Source organism: Grus americana, chromosome 1 (genome assembly GCF_028858705.1).
Source record: "Grus americana isolate bGruAme1 chromosome 1, bGruAme1.mat, whole genome shotgun sequence".
Lineage (NCBI taxonomy): Eukaryota > Metazoa > Chordata > Aves > Gruiformes > Gruidae > Grus > Grus americana.
Genome location: NC_072852.1, coordinates 196,488,028 through 196,508,677, shown reverse-complemented (window position 1 = coordinate 196,508,677; position 20,650 = coordinate 196,488,028). Strand labels below are relative to the sequence as shown.

Here is a 20,650-nt window from a genome sequence, read left to right as displayed (position 1 = left end):
TGATAAACCAGTATGCGCCTGCACACACAGGAGAGAACATATACCTGATATGTATGCATGGATACCAATGATTACACCAGCTCTAATTGCAGTTCATTCACAGATTGACATTTTAATGAATATTGATCATGCTAAGAATAACAATAATAATAATCAGCATTAGCCCTGAGTTATATGTAGGAGTTAGCTGTAGCAGGGAACACTCAGAAGTGATGGTTTTCAGCAGCTGAATGACAGGAGAGTGTCTGTGACCTGTTTACATGGTAAGTCTAAGAATAGCCCAACTTTGTAGGAAGTCACTGAGATGTCCAACAAAATGAGAATGAAATCTTTGGGTGGGGGAATCAATCACTTCAAGAGTTGTCTTATGATTAAGTATCATTATGTTACAAAGTTCTTCCATTATACCACTCAAGTTTCTCAATGTCCGTTTAGAAAGGCTTAAACGGAAATGTTACTAAAACACTGTTGTTGTCACGGTTTCTCTGTCACCAGAAGAATAATGTAGCAAAGGCTTCCTGCATTACTTTAACTGTACAGACACAGGGTTTGAGGTTTTTCTAACTTTAAAAATATACTTGTGGCTACCTTGATAACCACAGACAAACAAACAACCAATCAACCTACCACAGCGAAAAGTCAAAGTGGAGGGACTCAGATGTTGCACATACAGGAAACGGGTGAAACTGGCACAATGTCTTTAAGCAAGGTGAAAACAGCTACCTTGATTGCTGAAAGAAACCTTTTGACCATTGCTTGTTCATCTCTTCCCTTGATTACAATAATCTCATCCTGTGGTCACCCCCATTTCTCCTTTCATGCTAACCCAAATGTGCAACTTTTTCAGTTTCTTCATCTATTTCCTACTGCTTTGTCTCTCATGTCTTTGTTGTTTCCATTGAGCTTTGAGATTGTTTTTACCATGCTTGCTATGCTTGGATGTGGAAGTGGGGTAGACACTCTGTTTAGATAGCAGGACTCCATTGATGTGGAAGTCGCTCGGAGAGCTGTTCATAGCTGTTTGCAGTAGCAGAACTGCTCACAGTAGTAGTCCATTGGAATCAGACACTTGTGATGACGTGCTGCATTCAGTGAGCTCAGTGCTATTAACAACAGCCTTACAATATCCCAGCAGATGAGGAAGGGTTTTGTCTGAATTCTGTCACTTTGAATTTGCTCTGGGAGACCAAGAATGACTCTTGGACTGCAAAGAGTGAAAAGCTATAGACTCCCATGGAAAAAAAAAAATAATAATCCTGGATGCTCTAGAGCAGCTGTGTGTGCACAAATCATGCAACTCACAGCTTGGCCAGGAACCCAGGCTTAGAGAGCGTTTTCTACTTACAATAGCAATCCAGCTGTGCTTGAAAAGCTATGGAAGAGCAGCAGAAACTAAGAAACCTTAGAAAACCTGTGAGAAAGCCTGAGCAAAGAGATTGTTTCACTAACCTCCCCTTCCCCATAGGGACAAGGAGGAATAAAGCAATGCAAGGCAGACCTTTCTTAGTTGGAGCTAAACAGCATGAAGAGAAGGAATACCAAGGAGAACCACTGAGTTTCACTGGAAAACTTTCCATGTAACAAATGCAGAGACCATTCCTTGGTTCATTTCTGGGCACATTTTTAAAAAAGGGCTGTTTGCCAAAGACTTCAAACAAAACCTGGAGTTCTCCTGCAAGGACCCATTATTAGCATCTTCCTCCAGGGAGGGATTTATTTGCTGTTGACTGGAAGTTGCTTTGACATTTCAGCCACTCCTCTTCCGCTGTCTCCAAAATGCATGGCACACAAGGAGAATGGGGTCTGGTTGTTAGACAGCTCCTTCTGCACCCTGTGAGCAGGTAAGACTTCACCCATAGCATGGCTAGATGCCTTCTGGAAAATAACTGATTCTCATCATCTTTTGGTCATCATTCCCCCTTTGGAATAGTGTCTTCCTGTGCCTGAAATTATTTCCCTTTCCTCCTTCAAATCCCTCCTTATGTCTCAGTTTTCATGTGCTTTCCTACGATAGTCTCCCCTAGGAAGCTGTTTGCTCCCATCTTTGCCTTGATCTTTAAGCACGTAGAGGTGGCCAGCTAAATAGAGCAAATGCCTCACTGGGATCCAGCCCGTTCCCATGCGCTGGAACGGTGCCACGAACACCTGTGGTACTTTCTAAATAATACAACAGCAGGAGAAAATGCAGTCCCAGGCCTGATTCTTGGCTGCACACAAAGCCCTATTTATTCTGCGGTGTGTGAAAGGGCCCTAACATGAGAGTAATTGCAGTTTATATCCATTTTCACATGCAGAAGACTGAAGGCAGCCGTCAAGGAAAGGAGACCTATATCCCTGGTGCCTTTAGAGTTACAAAAATCATTTCCGTGTCCTTAGAAATGACAGGCCTAGAATAAGGTAGGCTTTAAAATGTATAATCTCTTCAGCCATTGCTGCCACAAATCAAACCAGTCTGTGAAACCAGATGCTGTGACAGTGGCATGGCATTGTGCATCTTCTCCTGAGCTCCTCCGTAGCACAGGCTACCCAACCACACCAAATCAGTCTCATGGCTAACCCAGGGAAGTGCAGTTAATCTAGGGCATCCTTTAGGAAAACATCTTGATTTAAAGGTTTTAACTGATGGAGTATCCTCCATGGCCCTTGGCAAGCTAGGCTCATTGGCTTTCTCTTCCACAGTAGGCATCACCGCACGACAGGCCTACTCATCATTCAGAAATGCCTGCATCTCCCCACGGCCCATAAAGGGATGCTTGACTCAGACTAGGCACTTAATGTTTAAATAGTTAATGCAGCTGGGATGAATCCCACCACGCTGTCTCTGACTGAGATCTCTCTTTGCTTCTGTAATCTGGATTCATTTGGCCCTGTAAACTTTGTGTTGCAAGAAAAGACCTGGTCATCTAATAATCTAGGACTACATCTGTGAATCTCTAATAAAGTCTCTAATGAGAATAAATTGTTTAATTCTCATAGAAAAAACAACAGGAAATTGCGTAATGTCACAAAATGAAGCAAAGATGGCCTGGAACCCTGCCCCTGTGCTCCTGAGGTGCCCCAAGACACTACTGACCAGCTCTAAGAAAGCAGATGTGGTGAATCCCACTGATACATTCTGCTGGCATGTAACTTACCTTAATAGGACTGCATGCAGAAATAAGTACATCTCTACGTCTCAGCAGATAAATACCAAGTATGGAAGTTATTTGCATGTATGCAGCTCTTCAAATCTAAACAATATAAAAATACTGTCTGCTTTACTGTAACCTCGATAGCATCTTACAGTGCCTTTTCAACACATGCTGTCACACAGAAAGGTTATCTGCTCCTAGGAATCATACCTTATTTTTGCCCTCTATTACAGCCGTTCGCTCAGTGATGCTCTGGATCCTGTTTCCTATGTTGCTGCCAGCTTTCAGGATGAAAGATCCTTCGGTGTAAGAGCAAAAGCCATGCCTGAAGACAACAAAAATTGAAGTTTTGTAGATTGGGTCATAGACTGAAACATTCAACACATAAAACAATTCTTCTGGAAACAGTGATCAGTCAGGGAAACTGCAGGTGCTGCGATGAACAGGCAAGTACAGTTACTTTTCATAAAATCTGGAGGTTTGGAGCCTGATGATTGGATCCACTTCTACAGCCCCTCCTTGAATATTAGCTCTCTGGAGTCAGTGTTAACATTTAACCCACTGTGCCTGAGAGGTCAGAATTTATAATCTCAGCCTAATTATAGGGCTGTGAAAGACCAACATGTCACTTCCAATGTGTCTGTTTTCAGCCATTGTTATGGTTCAGACTTGGCTTCACACATGAGTTTGTATTATTTTCAGCCTTAATTTCAAGACAAGTTATATTTGTTTCAAGATCTATTCCGTAATGTATTGGATGCCATTTCACTATGTCCAGGTTCATTCTGATATCATGAAGAATTATGCAAGTTCTCATTTCTGAATGTTTTCTTCAGTTCAGTTTACAAAATGGCAACATACCAATACTGGGATTCAGTGATTACAAGACACACAGTAAAAATAACTATAATCCTGCAAATTCGTAAAACAAAGTTAAACAAACCTATACCTAATTGCCAAAGGGATTTAAATGTTCATTTAATCTGAAATAATCAAAGACATGTTAATGAACAGAAATCTCAGGGAAAAAATGTTTTTGCCTTATGCAACAAATTGGCTTCTAATCAGAACATTCAGGTGTGGTCATGGAAGAGCTAATTTGTTTCCCAAAGCCTAATTTGGTACACATGGAAATAAACACATTGGAATGCTTCTTAAATGCTGTCTGTCCCCATTCTTCTTTGAGGATATCTAGTTTTGCTTTTCATCCAAAGTTTACTTGTTGCTTGTTCAATTCCAGCTTCAACAGTAGAGCTTAACCCTTCAGCAGGGTCAAGCTCTTTCAAATAAGACACGTTCCTTTGATCTTCCATGGATTTGAAAGATAACGACCGTAGTATCTGTAATCAAATAGTTCTGACATGTATATCAGTTGTTTGGAGAAATGACCTTTAAAGCCCAGTGACTGGATAATGGCATGTGATGCAATCCTGACCAAAGTACGAGGTTCATTTCCCTTCAGCTAACTGTGCAGTTTGCTCAAACCTTGTGTTGTTTATAATATCACTGGTACACTAACTTTACATGCTTGTTTTTAATTGTGCAGCTTTGCGTCAAACTGGCCAGTGTCTTAGCTGATATTACAGCTTAAAGACATGATGATATGTAAACTAACTTGGGCTGTAATCATTAGCACAGATATATGATTGTCTGCCCAAATTTCTTAACATGCATTGAGAGGCTCAGTGAGCTGAAGAAGCTGAAAACCAGGAGCAGGCCATGGTCATTCACGCATGGAGAGAGGACAGGGAGCAATAGCATGGCAAGAAAGCCCTACCTACACAGCCATTTATTCCAGACTCTGGTTTAAAAGTCAACTTCTAGTACATGATTGAGGCTAGGGTGGACGAAAGACAGCTGCATTAAGACAGGTGATGCATTCAGATGAGAAAAAATGGTTAAAAATGGTAGATACCATTTACTTTGCACATTTAATACTTTAAGAAATCCAGTTCCGTAACAAGACTAGAACACAGAAGAGATGATAACGTGGTAAGCTGATAACATTCCCATGCCATTGCAGATATCAGAACTTATTTCATGATGCCAATACTGTAGGCACACAAACAGGCAATATCAAAGGCACATCCCTGTGACTGGATATTCTGGCAATCTCTGTATAGGAAGACAGAGACTCCAAAATCTCATTTCATCCATATTAAAAAAATATTTTTTTAAAATTTTTGTCCTTTCAAACAGGTGGAAACTGGTATCTTCCAGAATGAATTTATGTTTCTATGTGGAAAATTTGTGCTCTTTACTATAAAAGACCTTACAGAGACGCGTATTTTGGTAAAGGACAGAAAGAAGGTACAATGCATATTCAGAAACTACTTGTGCAGCTCTGAAAGGCATCTCCAATCTCCTTTCTTGCAGCTCTGGAGCCTCCAGGCTTAGTTATTATTATACTCTCCCTCAAAATTCCTTGAAAAAGACTGTATATATTTAGGTTGCAATGTGTAAGGGATGAGGACAGTGTTATGTCTTTGTTGATGCTTAGCACAATGGGGTGCTGATTACTCATTAATACCATAATACAAACCACCATCATAATTACAATAACATCACAATAACAAGAAAAACACATGTAAAACACTAGATGAAATATTAGCCCTGGAGACACATATGTGAACTCTACTGACTTCACATACCATATTTTCTCCAAACTGCTGATTACTATGTTAATGCAATTATAGTAGAAAATCAAATACACTTAATAGCTGTTGTCCATGGTTTTAATAAAAAAGGAGTCAAAATCAAGCTGAGAATACATTATCCAACATCCCACAGTACACAGCAGGAGATGCGAGTACTCTTGTACGCGCCACTTCGGCTCCACAGTCTGCTGGATCAGCAAACGTTTACAAATCAGTTGCAGCGTGGCTGCCAGGCAAAGTCTAGGACAAGACTCAGACGCATCCCTTTGGAGGCAGAACCAGATGCTTTCTCTCCTCAGCTGCCAAATGCTCTCACTTTAACCTCAAATACACTAACGCAGCTTAGGGACAGAGAACATGAGCCACCTCTGGTCTCCTGAGCTGGTTACTCAGGTTAGTATGTGGTCACCCTTCCTCTTGCTGCTGCCAGGGGTGCCACATGAAGCCACTGCTTCAGCCAGCAGCACTGGGTAGAGATGGGCAAGGGACAAGTGGGAGTAATTACAAGTCCTGCCTCCTAACCTGACTTTAGAGCCTAACAGCAGGTATTTTGCAACAGAAAGAGAAAAGGCTCTGCTGAACTTAGATGTAGTCATCAAACCAAATGTTTGTGTTAAGTACAGATGCTTGGAAAGAAAGGGAGAAAAATGAAAATATAAAAATTTACTCTGGCTGGGACCAAAATACACAATCATCTTCCCATTAATTCAATTGATGTTTCATTGTGCGTGTCCTCAGATAACATCAGCTACATATCTTCGTGTTTTATATAGAAATTACAAGTTACTTCAAACTAGCTGCTCGGCAAAATAGCAGGGGTATCCTATTTGTAGCAAGAACTGTCTGCGTTTGCAGGGAAATCCCACTGAATTTTGGATATCTGAATCTTACTCCAGATATCTCCAGAGCGCATGAATTCCTGAAATGTTTTGTTGCGGGATGAGCCTCACTGCTTTGCATCTTCAGGAAAGCTTGCAGCAGGGTTACCGCCAGGTTAATGAAAAAGCACACAGTGTGCACAGAGATTGATAAACAACCTGATATCTGCCAGCACATTTCTAAGCACTTCTTACACCTGTTTCCCTGCAGATCCTTTCACGTCCCTACTCTGTGGGTGCGACTGTGCACATGTAGAGATCCTATATAACAGACGCTAAGGGGATGTGTGTACAAATGTGCGTCTGCAAACATAATGCAACCTCAGAGCAAGGTACTTAGGCTCTGCTGTCTCAGGCGAGCACTGGGAGAAGCAGAGCGATCTGGTTTCTCATTCCCTAAGTAGTTTTTTCCATGTGCCTGCGTGCGTGCTCGCATGCGCGTTGCCTGTGTGCACGCACACACACCCACATGCACAGGCACGCTTCGTCCTTTGTGTCAACAGCCTGAGAAATAGGCTATCCCTTTGTAACAACAGAAGCTGTTAATTCTCCCGTGGGTTTCAAGAGAAGCCCAGCGCGGGGGGAAGGAGGGGTGAGAGCGGCTCTGCTGGCGCTGGGGGCCAGGGGAAGCTGGCAGCACGCACTGCCTGCCCGGCTGCCTGCGGTTTGGGGCGAGCTCTGCCAGCAGACGTGCTCGCTGCCCTTCGCTTTGGGAATTTACACTTCTCTGGAAGGGCTGGGAAGAGGTTTATGCAACCAGAAGTAAGTTCAGCTGTATAAAAGGTCCGTGATGTGCGGAGCTGGCACCGGCGGAGGCCCTAGAGAAGTGGCCGGGGGGAGGGGAGCCAGCCTGCTTCTCAAGAATACATCAGGCCCTTGAGGAAGCAGAGTGTGCCATGTTTGAAGATGCAAAGATAATCACAGTGCTGGGAACCGTCTTGTGTAGCGGAGGAAGCCAAACAACAAGAGGAAAGCAGCATATGCTCCTGATTTCGCACAGGAAGCTAGCAGCACCTCCTGCCAAAGTGAGATAAGAAAACTCCCATGGCCTATTCTGGACAAGGCCATGGTTATCAACCTTAGCTTCACACTGTCCTCACTCCGCTCCGCAGCCCGCTCCCTTTCCTAATGAGTTTCAGAGCCCTCACCTCTATTAGCATACAAGCATGCCAAGCACAACAGCGTGGTATATTTATAACTATCGACGGGGAAAAGTTTCCAGGGTAAGAGTGTACTTCATGTCATCTTGATGTATTTCACTGAAATCAAACTACAAACCAGCTCCAAGCTAAAGTCCTGCCTAATCTAACCAGCTCCAAGCTAAAGTCCCACTAATCGCAGAAAAGAAGTGGTTTTGTTGTCACCCCAGTGGTTTATAGCAGAGCGTAGGAGCTGAGGTAAAGGATTTGTCTGCATATTCACCACACACATTTGACGGTGTGTATGACAGACAGTCCTAAATGAAAGCCCTAGACCCAGCTTGTTTCCAGACACATCTTCTTCCCCATCTTGGAGGCAGTTCTGCGATTTGCAGTTCAAGTATTACAGTGACAAATACCAGTGGAGGAGCCTCGATCCCCATATCACTTGGAAAAATACTCATCTTCTGTTTTCTCATCTTCCCAGCTCCTTCCTCCCAAGCCCTCCTGTGTGATGCCAGAGGCCATTGCAATGTTTCCCTCCTGTAACATCCCATTCAATTCGGTAAGCATTCCTCTTGGCAAAGCCCCTGGCAGCCTCAATCACACTCTTGTTTACTGAGGTAGTATTTGGCAATTGCACCAGTACTAGGAGCAAGAGGAAGCCATCCTGTCACTGATGGTGACCATTTTTGAGAGTGATTAACAGCAGGCACAGTGTTTTTCTCAGCATCTATCCTTTTTTTAGGGCAGCAATCAATTCCTAGCGGCATCGGGGCAACATTATTACAAATTCAAGTTCAGCTGACTCACACCTTTCAAGAGGCGGTGGTGACGACACTAAGACAGGAACTGTGGAAATTCCTGGAATTAGAAAGAATATATAGGAACTGTTTTCCGCTTGGAAGCTATAAAAAAAAAATAAAATCTGAATGACATGGGCCTCGCCTGCTCCGCGCCTTGACGTCCAGCGCCATGCGATTGGTAGCATGGGGCGGGCATAGCCACGTGTCCTGGGGAATATTGCGTCGATTTGAGGCAGGAAACAGAGAGGGAAAAAAGTAGCAGGGAGCATGCACAGGTTGTGAAACGTGCTTAATGGGGGTGGAGGGGGAGAACCGTGTGCTGGCCCCCTGCCAGCATGTTCTGCAAGCTTTGGCTGTAACACTATAACGCGCTTGTCCATTAAGGAGCTATGGTCCAAGCATTCCCGCTCTAGGTCAAAAATAATTGGCTAGAGGTTGAAATGCCAGCCCCACCACATTCAGCAGCAAAGCTGCAACCTGGTTGGGACTTCATCCCGAGCACCTTCCCCGATACACACACGCACACGGAATACATGGGTTAGTGGGGCTAGGAGGAAATCTTCTACAAATAGTAGGAATTGGATACAGTTTACATCATATATTGTAGTGTGTTTATTTTTATTTATTTAGGAGCTTAGCAAGGAATGCCCAACAAGAAGTCCTGGTGAGACTGGTGCAGGTTCCTCCTCTGCATGTCTCATTCTTCAACCCTTCGCCTCTCTGCTCTCACTGTCACTGGTCCCTGTTTGTGCCCACTGCAGTGCCAACGCTAGCTCATCAAGAACAGATGGAACGTCACCAGCCCATCTCACTTCAGACACACGCAGGACTCCCAGAGAACAGCAGCCCTCCATCGCCACTCCTCACCTCGGTCTCCAGCATGGGAGCGGACATGTGATCAAGTACACCGGAGACTGTTAGCTGTGCTGAGAAGTTACTCATTGCTGAGATGCAGAGTGGCTGGAGGATTTCTCAGTGGCCTCAATGCATTAGGCTGGGTTGGGGCCCTGGTGCACTGCTCAGTTGCCAGAGTGAGGACTGAGTTGTTTTCTGTTTTGTAGCATGCTCTGTGTCCCCACTGAGGGGAATACTTAGAGGCAAAACGCATTCTGTAGGGGAGATCCCCAATGTCCGGAATGCCTCATTCTCCTGGTGAGCATCTTTGAAAACAGTAGGGTATGTGGTGTTCATGGTCTTGTTGCACATCACCATGGCTCTATGGAAAAAGAAAGTTTTTGACAACTGCACACTACCTTTCCTGCTGTTATCTACATGCAACCAGATGAATGGATAGTGTTTCCCCTTCACAGTCATCTTTTCCCAACATTATGGCTTGCCCTGAACTACCCCAGTATGCTACCACAGAAAGCTGATTGAACTACCTCAAAAGAAGCAGTAAGATCAACATCAGTCTTATCTATCCCACCCTTCATCAGCCCATGCTCACGTTTCCACAGGAAAAAAAATCACTTCTACATCTGCACACTTGAGAACCATGCAACATCAGCTATTCACAACAAATAATGCAAATATCTGAGTCTGATGGTCACTGAAAACCACATTTTGCTTCCAACTTTCTTGCCAGTACTTAAGACCCCTGGCCATCAGGGAACATAACAGCATTTGAAAGTACTTTTTCAGTTTTTTGCACATCCTGAGTTGACCTGAAATTTTCTCACCTTGAATGGGTTATCAGATAAATATATTTTGCTTCTTGACCCTCTGTTTCCTGCTTCACACCGCTAAACATTCTTCATGGACATAGAATACCATCACATTTCAGCCAATCCTTCCTTCCTTCCTTCTTGTCTGCCTCCTTTGCTAGGCTGTAATCACTCCCATCTCCCATGCAGTCGCTGTGACTCAGCCTCCACTTTCTCTCTCTGAGAGTCCCAATCATGTCCTCCACAGAGGAACTGAACGTTGGCTGGAACTACAGAACTATCACTCAAAGCATGAGGTTTCCACAAGCACCTAGAACTTCTTTGTGGGAAAAAGTGTTTTATTTTAATAGTCTGTGTTGTATCGAAAGGAAGAGGTGTTTTCTGATTTGGCTGAGCAGTCAGAAACCTAAAGGGAAAGACTATGAAACCTGTACATGCAATGTCCACTCCTACTCTCTACTTCTGTTTCCAAATAAGCTCCCTATATATGAAGTCCAAGATATTGTTCAGACCTTTCCAGCATAAGTTATTTTCCATGCAGAAGTCAATCCTAACAGCTCACTTGACTTCTAGACATAACCTCATATCTATAGCCTTCCAAGATCCAGGTATGCCCAACACCTTCCTTCTCATAATGCTGAAATTCTCTTCCTTTTCTTTGCTGTCCTGACTGGATCCTCTTGGTTCTAGAAAAGAGTCATAGAATCATAGAATGGTTTGGGCTGGAAGGGAACTTAAAGATCATCTAGTTCCAACCCCCCTGCTGCGGGCAGGGACACCCTCCACTAGAGTAATTCTTCACTAATCTATTTATGCAGTCCTTAATAGCCCCTGCCTTGCTGACAAGTTGGAAGCACAACTGACACCTTTTCCATTTTCCAGTGTTTAGTGGAGGAGATGAAAGAGCTATTGCTGCGCTGAGGTTGTGTTTTTCAAGATGGTTTGTTTTCAGCTTCACTGCAAGTAGGGGTCTGAGAGCAACTCTGGGCTGACTGGAGCAAGGGACTGGAAGTGCAGGCAGAAAACAAGGAAGGGATGAGAAAGAATGGAGGGAAACATTTTTAAGGAGAGAGGGGAGTTGATTAGAGGGAAAACAGGAAGAGAAAATACTGACAGACGTGGATATAAGACCAAAGATCCATCTACCCCATATCCTGTCTCAACAATGACCATAAGCAGATGGTTGGGGATGAGTAAGAGCAGGACTAACTTCAGATACTTCCTCCTAATACTCCCCCAGTCACCAATTATTATCAGCTCAAGAACTTCCCACGACAGAGGTAATTTCTACACTTCAGTGGATTTCTCTTCCAAGACTTTGTGCAAACTTTTCAAACCCCCAAAATCCTCCGGCAAGGAGTTTCACAGATGAAGAGCCATCTCCTTTTTCTGTTCTGAATTGCGCTACTCCTGGCTTCCTTTAATGGCTCCTACTTTGGGCTGGAAAAGCCATACACAACTGATACTCAGACATCTGTGTCCTTCACAAGCCTGTAGATCTCTATTGTGTAGCCCCCCCGCCCCGAGCCACCTCTTTTTTGGTCTACAGAGCCTTGACCTCCCCTCCTCACTCATCCCTCACACATTCCTCTCATTCCCTGAAATTCCTTTGATCCTTTTTTGTTGCCCCTCCTGGTGCGCCTTCCAGTTTGTCTGCATCCTTTGAGATGAAAGGATCAAAAATGCTCATAGTATAAAAGGTGTTGGTAATTTTTGGATTTACATGGAGTTATCATGCTGTTCTCTATTTTGTTCTTTATTTCTTTCCTGGTAATTCCCAACACTTGATTTGCTTTTTGAGCTGCTCGTGATTGTGATCGCTTTCACAAGCCTGTGTATCACAGTGCTCAGATCTCTCTTTGTGGTAGTAATGATCAGCCAACAGCCTTTTTACACGTACAGCCTTTTTATACTTACATTTTACATGTGAAAGTCAGATTGTTTTTTCCTATGTACATCACACGCATTTATCTTCAGTGAATTTCATCTGCCACTTTATCACTCAAATACCCGGATTCATATAGTTCTGCATTTCTTTGCAATCAGCCCTCATCCTTACAAATCTGAATAACTTTGTATCATCAGCAAACTCTGTCACCTCCTTACCACCTTTTCCAGGTTATTTCTGAACATGTTGACAAGTACAGAGCCCAGCACCAGCTCCTAAAAAACTTCGCTGGTTGCCTCCCTACGCTGCAAGAACTGACTGTTCCCTCTTAACCTCTGTTTTCTATTTTTTAACTGAATATTTTTTATGAGCATAATCTTACCTCATACACCATATCTGTTCAAAGTCTTCTGCAAAGGCTTTTTGAAAGGCTTACACGTAAAAGGAAAAAGGATGCTAACTAAAGTTTGTATATTTTTGTAAAAGGTGTACTCGTTCCAGTAATAGTACTCCATTCATAATCACTCCTAAGCATACACAGAGTTTGACCTGGTGCCTTCCTTTGGCCAAGAGCCCCTGCTAGTGCAGGAGCAGGTTTCTGGCTATGGGCTTGGACGTCCCACTGGCTTGGACACCGCCAGCGTGCGGGACCTCGCTCACGACGTGCAGTCCCCACGTACAGCTTGTCACACGCTTTGGTTTCTATGGGCTGGGCCACAGTGAGTAAAAGATCAAGCAACGACATCCGACTGCCTGCATGACCCTTATGTATTTTTCCTTAAGACTGGGTGTCAGACTGTCCTTAGTAAAGCCAAGAGACCATCTTCTGAAGGTAACATGAGGAAAAAAACCCAAGGATCAACAAGTGAAAAAAAAGATAGGAGAGTAAGGGTGAAAAGTATGATACTAAGCAGAGCACTCCTGACCATCTGGGTGTTACCATAGTCCTTATGTTTTAGGTTTGATCAATGACCAATTGAAAAAAATTACTTGGGCAACATAACGCATTTGTTTAGAACATTTTGGAAATAGACTTGGAAAACTTTGGTTTAAAGTGATTTGAAAACTAGCAATAGCTAAATTTGAAAGCTTAAGCTTCTGGCTCAGCGAAGACTCATAGTGAAACCATTTCCAGCTTGCAGAATAAGTTCATCAGGGCATTCACGGTGTTACCCTGAGGACAGACTGGGGCAAACTGTACTCAATGTATAGCATGTATTTGTCAAGCTTATTTATCCATATGTATATGCCAGGTCTGAGTCATATGGCATTTTATAAGTATAATATTAAAAAATTTCCAAAATACTGACTGAGGACAAGGATACAGTCCTGCTAGCTGTTTTCAGAGGATTGACTTCTGGCTCACGGTGGAAGTGCAGAATGACATGCTTCAGCACATTGCTTGTTCAGGCTGAAGCAGATCAGATGCTATTTCACTTCTCTCTCTCTCTTGATTTCAAATCCTCTGCAAGTCCACACTGCCACAATGTGCACCCAGGTTTGTTCTTCTGCATTTTTTGAAAAATATGTGAAGAACACAGGGTCTGATTTTTATCTATGCTGATCTATTTCCCCAACCATAGCAAAATAAGGGAATAGCTAGCATATTTTTTCATGTACCCATTTAAGTACCTTTACATTACTAGACCACTGTAAGAGGATTTTCTTGTAATAGAGGGTGGAAGGCACAAAGGCCACCAGCCAGATCCTCAGTCAGTGTGAATCTAGAGCTGAGGATCTGGCCACATGTCAAATTAAACAAAGGCATTTTTGAACTACCTGTTTATTAATGGCATCTGACCTACTTTTACCAGCTCTAAGGACTCAGACTTCCCCTTCCTGAAAATAGAAGGTGGCACGAGGAACAAAACCAGTCGCTGTGGACAAACTAATGGGCATCAACGTTTGCAGACATCCAACAATTAAATTTGGGTGGTTCAGTACATTTCTAATTAAGTACAATTAACATTTGTTCTTTACTTGTTCATTTTACATACCTCACTGATGTTCCAAATTTGGTTTCCCCTGATAATCTATCTGAGCACATCCTAATGATTCTGCCTTTCAATCCCTTATTAATATGCTGACATAAACAATGCAGAAATGCAATTAGACTGCTATGCACACATGGCCTGCCTCCTCTTTCACTGAAGCTGGTGGGAACCTGGCCGTGTACTTTCATTATTGCAGTTTCAGGCTTTCTATTTCTCTGCAGAAATTTCAAGGAAAACCTCACATTTTTGCCTTGCTGAGATCCATGACACATTCCTCTTCCTCCCTGTGCAGTGCTGGAGAGCTATTGCTGTAGAAAATCATTCACGTGACCCTACCTTCGCACTGCAGACAAGCCTCAAAGGGAGGTAATATTCCCTTCTCATCACTCTCTTAAACCAGTAGTGATTCCACTGAGGACCGTGGACCCACGTCAGAGCATTACAAATGTTGTGTTTTCCAGATTGACTCTTTGGCAGCAGCATCAGCTTAGGCATTGCTGCACCCCCCCGGTCCCTGCTGCACGTTTCTGTCCTCAACTTCAGGTATTCAGCCCCTTCATTCCCAATCCCATCATCAGGTGGTTTTATCACCAAGAAGTGTTTGTATCCTGACACTATAGCCAAAGGGGCAGAGAATCAGGTACCAGTTTTTCCAATGACTTTGTTTTTGCAGGCATCTCCACCATACTGTCATGTTTCTCTCTCCCTCATGCACACAGACACAGAGAAAAAAAAACAAAAGCCAAAAGAAAACACAGACTGATGTAACAGCAGGGTTGTAAAATAATAATCTGCTATTTGGTTTGAGACTAAACAAAACTGGTAGCTCAAGGAGAGAGGGAGGCAGCGAGGTGGTGGGAGAGTTGGAACACCCAAAGTAAAATTTCAGTGTTGCATCCATTTGCAGTTTCTGAAGGGCCAGTTGGTCAAACTTTGGGCAGAGCACAATGAAGATCTCTTTTGAACTGCCCACATGGAAATGTCCAGAAAGAGAAACTGCCCCCAAATGACACTGCACAACTGCTGAGGAAACCAGTGCTTCCACAGAGCAATATCAACATCCCACGTGCCTTTCTTGGCAATTTCTGCCAGACCAGTTTAAGATAAACACAAATCTGCTGAAGAGATTCAGGTCAAGAACCATTAACATCAAGCACGTTCCTGGCGTGCAGATGCTCATTCTACAGCCTTAGAGCTGATGATTTTTAGGTGGAACCCAGCCTGCCTGGCTCCGAAGACCCCGGCAAGCCCTGCCACTGGCTGCCTCTCTACTGACAACCCAACCTGAGCAAAAAACAAGGCCAGAAAGAACAACTCCAGGGTGGTAGGAAACAGGCCAAGGAGGCTGATGAACACTGCAGGACAAGTGTCCCACAGGCTGTCTTCTGCTGTGTCCATTGGGCAACTGGGGGCTGCCCAGCCTGGGAATGTGTGTCTCTGCCATAGAGCAACAGAGTAAGCTGGAGTAAGATAGTACTGGAAAAGAAGTTTCTTGGTCATTTAAGAAAGACTCATCTTTTAATTTTTTTAATTGCATTTTATTTTAACTCTCATTGCATCTTCTACTGTCTTTTGCCTGACATCTCTGAATTTACTAGCTCTGCATAAACTTTAAAAAAACCTCAAAACACTTTTTTTCTCCCGACATTTTTTCTTGACTCTTCTATGTTTCCTTGCTGAGGTGAACACTGGAAGAGAATCTTTCCACCTACCCATCTAGTTAGCTAGCTAGCTAGCAACTTAATGGCGATAGCATTAGTTTAAGCAAAGTAATTTTAACAGAAAGTGAAGAAAAAGGAATTTTAATTACAATGATCTTTCTATATTCCAAAAAGTCAAATTTCTTGAACAATTTTATAGTTGGATTGGGTTTTGGGTTTTGTGTGTGTGTGTTTTGGGTTTTTTTTGTTTGTTTGTTTGTTTTTAAATTTGCTACCAGAAAACCATGGAAACTGTTTAATTTGGCTAGTCTCCTGTTACTGGCCTGAATGATTTAGAGAGGAGAGTTATGCAAATTGATTGTATTAATCACAAAGCATTAGAATATATCTGCATTTTATTTAAAAGCAATGGAATCCACTGAGGTATTTTTATATTTTTGAAACATAAATACTGTCTGGAACAGAAATTGAAAGAAGCAGCCACATAACCTAATGGTTTCTATTAAGGAGCCCATAGGCAACAGTTCTTCAAAAATAAAGCCATTTAATTTATGCAGTGTGTCATTCGCCAGCTTGCAGTGATGAGTACTCAAGTGATGTAAAGTTAAGCATATATATAAATCTTGAAGCAAACGGATCTGTGCTCTGCAAGGTCTTTGCAGCAACAGTATCTTTTTATTTGGAGTGTGTGCCCTGTCCCATGGCATGGGACTCAGAAACTTGATGAGAATCCCTATTGCCATACGCTGAATAAGCTGATAAACCCCTACAGTTTACTGTTAGGGTACAGGTACGTCTGTGCACAGAAACAGGCACCACTGGAGCACAGAGTAATATTTTAGCATTAGAAACCTAACATTGGGCAGGTAAATCTAAAGAAATGCTGTAATGCCAGAATAAGATACATTTTTTTATCTGCTGCACAAGGTACACACACCTTAAATCTGTTGTTCAGGCAAACCTCCCCTCACACAGAGAGGAAAGTACAGTGAAATAGGTGGGATTAAAGGGTTCTCCAGTTCTTCAGGGAGAACACCTGAAGGGGTACAAACATCAGCCTGAGCAAGGCATGCCAGCTGCCCAGGTAGTCCACTCTGCTCCCTTCCTGAAGCAGGAGAAAAAAGTAATTACCCAGGTATTTCTGCCTTTCTGTGATAGTTAATTGTCACCATATTATTCAGAGGGAGTCATTCCACTCCTCTTAGGCAAAGCGTTAAAAATGGTGCTCTCCAGGCTACTTCAATGAGCATTTAAAGGAGAAGGAAGGGGAGGGGGTTAAAGAGAATAGTCACAGAACAATTATGAAGGCAACTTGGAAGCAAGTCTGGAAACAGCCTTGTAACAGAGCCAAATTGTTACATTTCTCCTTTGATCACCTGCTCAAACACACTTCTAATTAGCATTCAATTGAGTCTACAGTTTAGCACATTATTAAACACCTGCTTGCGGATATTAATTTCTATTTCTGATGACATGCTCTCCTGTGCTGTAGTGCAGATCTGTGCTTGTTAACAGAAGGAAATATTTACAATGGACAAGCCCCACCTCACCTCCCAAAGAAGAACCAACTGTTTTATCAGTGCCACACTGATTTCAATCCAGAGCATGCATAGATGTATAAATACTTGAAAGAAACTAAAAGATTGAAAATTTTCACACACGCCTTTCACAGGGTTTCTCTACTTAAAAGATTATGTGATTTATTTTCTCTTACACCTTGCACCTATAAGCAAAAATAAATTAATATTCAGAATTTTGCGACTTGTCCTTCAAAGGTAACATAACAGATAGAGGAAATGCAGTCCTCACCTGTCCTTGAAAAGGAGAATTTCAGGTTATACCTATTCTGGCAAAAGGAGAGATTGCTAGTGCCACCTCTTGGCGAGAAGGGCACAGAAAGCCATCCATTTGCATAATCCCAAAGCAAGGCATAACTGGAAAAACTATGTGTGCTTGTAGGAAGTGCTGACCACTCTCTCACTGATCACAAGGCACTTGCAAGCACCCTTAATTTGAAATAAGATGTTGTCATTTAATTGAATGAGGTGTCTTGTATCCCTGCAGTTAAGCATGTGCTTAAATATTTGGCTGGATTGGCACTAAACCCCAATTCTATGAAATCATTAAAGAAGTTAAATCCTATGTAAAATTATTAACTTCAACTGAAACTGAAAAAATGTTGGTTCCTAAACTTTTGTTGGGTTTTTACATGTCTTTGTTGTGCTGTGATCCAAATACCTTGCATGTTTGAACGCTCCAATAGTAGCTTAATGCTAATGCCATTGTGGAGGTTGAGTGTTAATCATTAAGACTGTGTCAGATTTCATGATTCAGGAAGAGCTTTGGATAAATGAGTCAACACACCAACTTGTAATTGTAAGAAACAGAGAGAAAGCTTAAATATAAAAGAGGATTAGTTAAGCACCACATCAGCATCAAGTAAGCTTGTATGGTGACTTTTATATTTCACACTGTTGAAATATCATCTGGAGAATGCTGGGCACATTTGGCTTGCTGAACTGAATCTATGAGTCAATGTATCATGACAGAGAATTGACCTTCATAATGGAAAAATTGTTTAAGATTATTTCTGTTGAATTTCAAAAAAAGCCACACAGGGGAATCCCTGTGTATGGAGGAAAGCACAGAGGAAAGCATGGAAATCTCCTCCATGAGAAAGCGTGTGAACTTTGCAAGACATTGTCTGCGAGGCTTCCCTCATAAAAATTAAGAAGCAATTATCGCCTCTGGACATTGCGTGCATGAATAACAGTGAACTGTAAGTAAACCTAAGTAGCAATACAAAATAACAACTCTGCCCTCCATATTCAAATACTGATGCAGAAAAAAATTGTATTGTGCATGCCTACATGTTTACTAAAAAATACATTGATTAAAAGTATACAAACTCTACTTATTAAGCAATGGTCATGGAAAGCTTTATTCTTGTAAACAAGTAAATATTTAAATGTAATAGTAAGGGAAGACATGCTAAATAGAAGTAAGGAAGCTGTCCTACCTTGTTTTAGAATGGTTTTGTCTACAGGGGTACCACATCCACGTAATTTTAGGCTGAGGAATACCATACACGGTGCATGTCAGCACTTGTTTGCTGCTCAATAAATACAGATTGGGATCAGGGAATGATGACACGGCATTTTCGTAAATCTGGGGTTTCACTGTAAAGGGTGAAAATTGGAAAGTAATTAAAACCATCTCATTTTCAATGTATTGCATGATCATGAAAATACTACATTCCTGCAGGATAAGTAATAAGAAAAATCCCCAGGAGAACAAAGGAAAACAGCAGACTTAAGTCAAGTCAGATGAGCAGTTAGTAACACATTTAAGTCATCAAGAACAAGTATGTGACTGCGGAAGACAGAAAACTTTCTAAAGAAAACCAGTGTCTGTCTTTTGATTCCAAGATGGGTCCGTCACCCTGCCTGTGGGGCTTGGATTTGGGTCCATGAAAGTCGGTAAGAAAACCCACAATGACCTGAGCTGTGCAAGATCAATGAAAATCTAGCTCAGTGAAAATTTAGCATTTACACGTTCAGGAGAAGCATGGGAACATGATGTAAACTTACCATTTACTGTAAGAGTGACTGTAAGATTCTTAGACAAGTTCCACTGCCGTATGCTCAATATTATAGTGTAGTTTCCAGCATCTTCCTCAGCAACATCCTTGATGATTAACGAATAGTCTTTAACCATGTACCGGGCACACTTTTCAGCAGCAGGTAGCCCATCTTTTAACCTGTTTAAAAGAATCCAGAAATCAAAATTTTGAAAAGGAATGTTGCTTAAAGTGCCTGCGTTATTTCATTTCACAACATTTCTCAATCTTTGGGCAAGGATTGAGTTTACAGTCTCAGATTCTGTTTACCAGAGGCTTATCCTTCCCTTACAAATAAGATTGCTGATATTTATAAAGCACTTTGGAGAATACCATTCTATACATTAAAATTGATAAGGATCTGACAGGGCTCGATAGTATTTGAGAGTTGCTGAAAATTGCAACTCTGCCTCTGAAGATTCCAGTTTTCCATGCTTGTGCTGCCATTTAGTCTAGAAGACAACCATTTTGGCTGCGTCATTCACACAAATAAAGGTTGTGTCATCCAGCACTGACCATTTCTTTATGACCTCAGAATACATCCTGGGACAAAGTATTACAGTAGCCTAAGCACAGCTGTGATTTTAGGAAGAGGAAGAGTAAGTAGATTAGATAAGCACTTAAGAATCAGATATCCTGCTATCAAGTGAGTGTTTTTTAAAGATAACAGAAAATCAACATAGAAAGTACTAACTGTTGCTTACACACAAATTCCCAAAGAAGCACAACATTTTTCTTCAAAGTCTAAAATACAGCATAAAGCACATATTGGTAGGTTGTATGAAGGCTGACATGATGTTAGTAGAAGAGTGCAACAGAGTTTCACTTTGATGATGGACTTCATTAAAATGATTCACAGGTTTTAGTAAGTATTTACAGAAAACTCTTACAGTTATTAGAGGAGCACCAAAAATTGGATCTAAGGACTATGGATTTAAGCATTTCACCGTATCTGTATTTTACAGAACCACAAAATAGTTGAGGCCGAAATGGCCTCTGGAGATCACCTAGTCCAACCCCCTGGTCAAAGCAAGGTCAGCAGGTTGCCCAAGACCATTTTCAGCCTGGTTTTGAATATCTCCAAGGATGGAGACTCCATAGTCTCTCTGTACTACTTGATCCAGTGTTTGACCAACCTCAGAGTGATAAATAAAAACCAACAAACAAACAAAAAACCAAACCAAATAAAAATTCCTGTGTAAATGGATTTTTT

The 20,650-nt window shown here is 42.1% G+C and overlaps 1 protein-coding gene across 2 annotated transcripts in view; it reads right to left on the bottom strand.

Moving 5' to 3' along the window:
• Nucleotides 1–20,650, bottom strand: part of FLT1 (fms related receptor tyrosine kinase 1) — a 115,610-nt gene that overhangs the window by 57,136 nt on the left and 37,824 nt on the right. For both annotated transcript variants that reach the window (XM_054812701.1, XM_054812702.1), the window contains exons 9-11: nt 19,409–19,578; nt 18,838–18,997; nt 3,342–3,456 (exon numbers count right to left, since the gene is read on the bottom strand). In XM_054812701.1, the coding sequence (XP_054668676.1) occupies nt 3,342–3,456; nt 18,838–18,997; nt 19,409–19,578 (445 nt within the window). The remainder of the gene's footprint in view (nt 1–3,341; nt 3,457–18,837; nt 18,998–19,408; nt 19,579–20,650) is intronic.